This window comes from Trifolium pratense, linkage group LG7 (assembly GCF_020283565.1).
Source record: "Trifolium pratense cultivar HEN17-A07 linkage group LG7, ARS_RC_1.1, whole genome shotgun sequence".
Lineage (NCBI taxonomy): Eukaryota > Viridiplantae > Streptophyta > Magnoliopsida > Fabales > Fabaceae > Trifolium > Trifolium pratense.
Genome location: NC_060065.1, coordinates 8947803 through 8954045, shown reverse-complemented (window position 1 = coordinate 8954045; position 6243 = coordinate 8947803). Strand labels below are relative to the sequence as shown.

At 34.5% G+C, this 6243-nt stretch overlaps 1 protein-coding gene across 2 annotated transcripts; it reads right to left on the bottom strand.

Moving 5' to 3' along the window:
- Positions 1-3526: 3526 nt before the first annotated feature.
- LOC123894796 lies at positions 3527-5804 on the bottom strand. Of its 2 annotated transcripts, none has more exons than XM_045944870.1 (2): positions 5631-5804; positions 3527-4322 (listed from the first exon to the last, which is right to left on the bottom strand). In XM_045944870.1, the coding sequence occupies exons 1-2, from the start codon at positions 5670-5672 to the stop codon at positions 3639-3641; spliced, it is 726 nt and encodes a 241-aa protein (XP_045800826.1). In that variant the 5' UTR covers positions 5673-5804; the 3' UTR covers positions 3527-3638. The 2 variants fall into 2 exon arrangements, with proteins under 2 accessions (XP_045800826.1, XP_045800827.1); XM_045944871.1 differs by having other exon boundaries at positions 3527-4319; positions 5631-5793.
- Between the last annotated feature and the right edge of the window lie 439 nt (positions 5805-6243).

Genomic DNA, 6243 nt, shown 5'->3' with positions numbered 1-6243 from the left:
CATAAGCTTACTGATCCAATATCAAACTCTAGAATTCGGATCATGTTGTTTTGAGATAGGACAGGAATAAGTATATAGAAGTACCTGATTCAATATCTTGTGAATTAGAAGAACAATTTGACTTCTAAAAATTATCAGGGATGATGGACTTCAATCCAATATCATGAGGTAATGCCTTCCTCATGACCATTTCATCTTCTGACCGAGCATATATATCTGCTTTGTAATTCTAGGTTTTCTTTTGGTATATATTTTTTATTTTTTTTTGTTCGCTGCAACTATGATGTGTTGTGGTGATATATGTAATAATGTTTTTTTTTTGCTACAGCTAATTGATATTTAACTAGAGTTTATTGTCCCATAAACTTGACAGTTACAAATTGATGAAAAATAAAATCACCATAAATCAAATAAATAATTGTGAGACTTAATATATTTATTTTCTCAAAATGCACACTAGTATGCTACAACACACTAGTATGCTATAGTACTCGATATGAGACTCAATTTTATTTTCAATTCACACACCAATGTGAACTTTGTTCCAACATTCTGTTTGATGATTTTTGATTTTGATGGAATGGGTTATAAGTTTTGATAATTGAAGATTCTTAGTCTTTTGTTTATGATTTGGGAATGGTGATGATGATGAAGTGTTTATGGTGGTTCTATTGATTTCGTGATAATAGGAATGGCTATGGTGATTGTTATTGATTTTGTGATAGATTGGCTATGGTGTTAGATTGAAATGGTGGAGGTAGTGTTGGTTTTGTTTGGATTGGTGGCGATGAATTGTAGTGGTGTTGGAATTATTGGTGGTTGTGTGGTGATGAAGGGTGGTTTTTTTTTTTTTTTGATAAGCGTGGTGATGAAGGGTGATGATGTTGGTGTTGTTTTGAAGCTTGAGGAAGGCTTCAACCTGTTTGGATAACTATAAGCTTCGAAGTCAAAGTAGGCACATGGAACATGGTGAAATATTGTACTGAAATTAGTATTAACCGGAACACTAATACAAACCGGAACACTTTAAAAAGTGTTCTGGTAAAAAGTAGAACAATTTCAAAAACTTTTTGCATACCGAAACACTTTTCCGGTAAAATTAACATACCGAAAAAGAAAAAGTTTATCGGAACAGTGTTTGATGGGGTATAGTAAAAGATAAAAAGAAATATACTAGAATAAGGGAAGGATATAATGGGAACATTTTAAAATATGTTGGGGTAAAGAGATAAATGTAGGGGTAGGAAAAAAAAATTCCTAGAACGAAACTTCAATGCAACATCTATTTTTTGTGGATGAATATAAATGTTATATAATAAATATGATATTAGGGAGAATACAAAAGGATATTTTTATTTTGTCCAAAGTAGAAATTCCACCTTAAAGGCGAATAAGTGGACTGTTCGAATTTCGAACTCCGGCTCCTGCCAATTTAGCTAAGTTCACGAGGACGGGAGAATAAAAAAGGATTTGAAGACTAGTATAAAATAGGGATATATTGTAGTGATTTTGCTCTGCCTGTTGCATGCATTTAGGGTGAAATTGTAACATATTTTAGGCAAAAACAAAAGTAGTCGGAGGTTACCAATTTCCAATCAATCAGTGGTTGCCAAAGAGCCAATGGTAGAACCTAAAAACCTCCTACCAATCAAGTGTATTTAAGTAAGAAGTCAAACATGGGAATAATGTAGGGAAATATGAAATTGTAGGTGTAGTATAACAAAAATTGGTTAGTTAATTAGTTAGTTAAGAGGGTAGAATTAACTAGTAGAATTGTTGGAAGAATAATAACTTTTTGTCAATTACAATAGAATATAATTTGTGAGGTGATTTCATTGAAGTTCAATAAAGTTTTATATTTGCATAGATGGAAATTCCCTATTGTGCTATTGTTTATTGATAGTTTCCTGGCTCCAGCTTTATCAACCGTGGTATCCAAGCTTCAATCTTAGAGTTTATGCGTGTCGCGAATGCCGCCAAGGGAAGCAAAGTTAATGTAGGAACCCAAAATAAACAACATATACCAACATTTGTTGACCAATAGTGGGAATAATTACCCAGGGATTTGAATTGCATAGCAGGAAATGGTGCACGAACCCGACACTATTGGGCATGGTGCATGAACCCGACACTATTGGGCATGGTGCACGAATATAAACGGTGGATGGTTGCAGATCGTGCAGGAGACTCTGATACCATTTTAGAATTGAGAGTTGAACTTAACTCAGCCTTATAAACATATATTCAAGTCATCTCGCAACTGATGTGAGACTCTTAATAGATATATACGAGAGGACAAATCATGTGGTGTATTGGCAAGGAATGAATATTGTTTTAAAGAATTACACTCTTGAATGTGATATTTGTCAGATATCTGACACATAATTCTTTAAAGCATAGACTAGGTACAAGGAACCATTGGGGTTGAGATATCTATGGATTTTATTGGTGGATTACCAAAGGCCTACGGCAAAGATACCATCCTGATAGTGGTACACAAACTAACAAAATTTGCTCATTTTTTTGCTTTACCACATTTTTTCAGCCAAGGAAGTGGCAGAATTATTCATTAGAGGCAGTGAAACTACACAGATTTCCATCCAATAGTCTCATACCGCGACCCTATCTTCATGAGCCAATTTTGCAATGAGCTTTTCAAAAAGGTGGCGGACTCAACTTCGCATCAGCAAAACATATCACCCACAAACGAATGGCCAAATTGAGATGGCCGTTAAAAAGTCTCACATCAGTTACGAGATGTCCTGAATATATATTTATAAAGTAGAGGCAGTCCCTATTTATATTAGCGCCTCAAGCCCAATAGTGTTGGACGTGAGGGGATGTGTTAAAGTAGAGACAATTTTCACCTTGTAAGTCAGTTTTGTAATGTTGAGTTGGGTCCAACTCCCAATTCTAAGAGTGGCTAACCGTTGCCTAGAAGCCTATTTGAGGTGCATTGGCGGAATAAGCCCAAAATGTGGCTCTCGCATTTAGCTTGGGCCGAATTTTGGTTCAACACCTCAGCAAAAATGTATCATTTTAAATCCCAAGATTCCCCACTGTGGTCTTCTCGCTATGACTTCATCTTGTGACCTCCCTTCTATCTACATTTTCATACCTTCTCATATGATCATTGTCAAAACTTCCGATCTTGTGTTTTCACGAGATTGGTAGATAGATCGGAAGGGACTACCATACCTTCCAATTTAGAAGTGTTTTCATATGATCTTGTGTTTTCACGAGTTACTAAGGTATCTCTTTTGAAGAAAACTGTCAAAGCTAATCATCGACCACAACTTATAATGTAGTACAGGATAAACTAAACTGTCAAGGTAGTCTAGTACAGGATAAATTAATCACTCGATAATCGGAAGTTTTGACTATACAATGTGTATATATATGTATAAGTATTTATCATTATATATCACATTCACTTAGACATATCCTCTGAATCAAATCTCTCTCCACCTTATGAAATAATAACAAAGATAATAGATTAAAAAAAAAAAAACTGAGCACCTAAAACGTGAAAAAAAACTCAACATTAACATCAGTTCATGAAGTTTAAAGAAGCTGAAGCTTGTCCAAATATATTAATCAGCTATTCTATATATATGGTGAATTGTTGAAATCTCATCTCAAGAGTCATTAAAATGGATTGCGCCAACTTTCCACACAATAAAAGTTGTTCCAAACATCACTGTGCTAATGAAAACAAATGAAAAGATAATCAGAAAAAGATCATTACCGCCAGGAAATTCAAAAGTTAAACCTGCCTTTGGCATCCCTCGTTTTCTATCGTCAAACAAATTGCCAGGGGCTTCCGGAAGTCCAGATCTTCTTTTCTTCTTCCCTTTGTCACCTTCTCTAAAAGCAGCCAACACACTACTACCTATATCTGGTTTTGATATTTTTGGTTCCTTAGACTGGTTGAGAACTCGAGCCGCTTTTATCCTCTCTCTCACTTTCTGAGATGATCGTGTGGTTACAGATTGTGACTTAGGAGATGCTACAGATCCATTGGAACCCTCTGGTGTCTGCTCAGCATTAACCTGAGCTTGCAATTTGGAAGTTTCATCTGGAGGATTCGTGGATTTTAACTGATCATTGACAGGTGAATTTGTAGCACTGTCGATATCCTTCTTACTGGCATCTGCTGAAAGCTGGTCACTATTTGCAACTGAAAAACATTTACCAAATCTTTTCTCCTTGACAAACATTCTCGTTGTAGATGTTACAAAGAAGGGTGTATTCTGCGTGGCCTTTGGGAAAGATGCTCCAACAGAATACCTCGATGCATCATGATACTTTGTTTCCAACTTCTAATGAATAATGAAAGACTTGTGTAAGTGATCAGAAAAATGACAGTTAATAATAACTTAATTGAATCATATTGACATAGAAAAGGTATTATTATCGTTCAATTGGTAGAGCTGTTGCAATTTGCAGGGACCGGGTTCGAATCAGGGATTCCCCGCTCGTTATTATGGCCACTAAGGCTACTTGACCCCCCAAATAAAAAGGAAAGGCGTTCCGATCAATAGATATGTTAAAAATAAGAAGTCCCACAACGGTGGCGAGATGACTTGAATATATGTTTATAAGTGAGGGCAATCCTCAACTTACAAACTGATTTTGTAAGGTTGAGTTAAGTCCAACTCTCAATTCTAAGATGGTATCAAAGTCTCTTCCACGATCCTCTAGGTCATCTGCTATCAGATTTCCGATCGAGTCATCCACCATTTATATCCGTGTCCACATCGGTTGTGAGATGGCCTGAATATATGTTTATAAGCAAGGTCAATCCTCACCGTATAAGCCAGTTTTGTAGGGTTGAGTTAGACCAAACTCTCAATTCTAAGAAGTTAAACCGTCATTTTTATATCAAACAACTCTCTTGACCAAAATATAACTTAAGAACCAACGACAACATAACTCCAAAGCTACAATCAATAAATTCGTCTTGACAATACAGGATTCAAAAGCAAGTCCATGTCCAACCGAAACTTTGGTTTGGTGCATTTTGACAAAACATAAACCTACTAAGGAAATTTAACAATTTAAAGTGACATAAATAAACTTTTGAACTTCTGAAGGTGTAATAAAAAATTAATTTTGGCATGTTTCGATGTTCTCAAGTAGAATTGATTTTGCCTCAAGAATTGAAACTAACTAGAATTGTAGCTTTTGACTCCAAACATGATTTTTACACTCCCATTTATTGTTCAACTCGCGTTTAAGCAAATGTATCCAAACATCCACTTCACATTTAACTCACTTTCATAATAAGTTCACCAAGGAATATTCTCTAATCTCTACACTTAATAAAACATATAATTACTATTGTTGTTATTTACCAATTACCACCATCATAAAAACTGCAAGTTCATCTCTACCGAACAATATTCTGTATGCAAGCAAGTACTTAAATTTCAGCTTTTTCCTAAACCTCAAAGTCTAACAGTAACAACCCATTTTCCCAAACAATAATATTTATAACATAAACACTACACAATCTTCTTACCATAGCTTAAATCTATAAACTTGATATACTTGTAAAAAATATAAATATGTGGAAGAAAGTAAGTCTAAGATGCTTGAAAAAGAAACTAGTTAGAGGAAAAACTTACAGTTGAGGTGAAGTTGATGATGGGGTTTAGAGATACAGCCATTTTTATTTGATATGTTTGTGTTTCAAAGGCCAGCCATGGATTGGATAGACACTCTTCTTCCTCTTACCGCTAAGACTCAAAATTGGTTCTATTCTATGGTATGGATACACGCCGTGTAGCGTGTGACCACCACACATATATATATTGCTTCTTTATTTAATTAATTATTTTTTTAAAGAGTGAAAAAAGGAGCAAAGGGTCTATTATTTATCGGAAAATGTTAAAAATGTCTCGCGACACTAATTAAGCATACCAATATAAAAAATTTATCTTAAAAATTGTACTTGCAACATATTAAAGATGTAAAAAAGTTATCTTTCTATCATTAATTTTGTCTTTTTATTTTCTTTTTCGGTATGTTTAATTAGTGTTTCGGGGTACTCTTTAACATGACGCTTATTTATTTAGTTCCAATAATATAAATAACAAAATAATATAAAAAAGATAAAGATAAAAGAAGAATTTACAACAAGGTTTAGGAGTATAATGGGTTGGTTTTGTTTGGCAAAATGGATATGACACCCAGGACAGTCATGATTAATTCATTATTTTTGGTTTTGTGATAATTCTA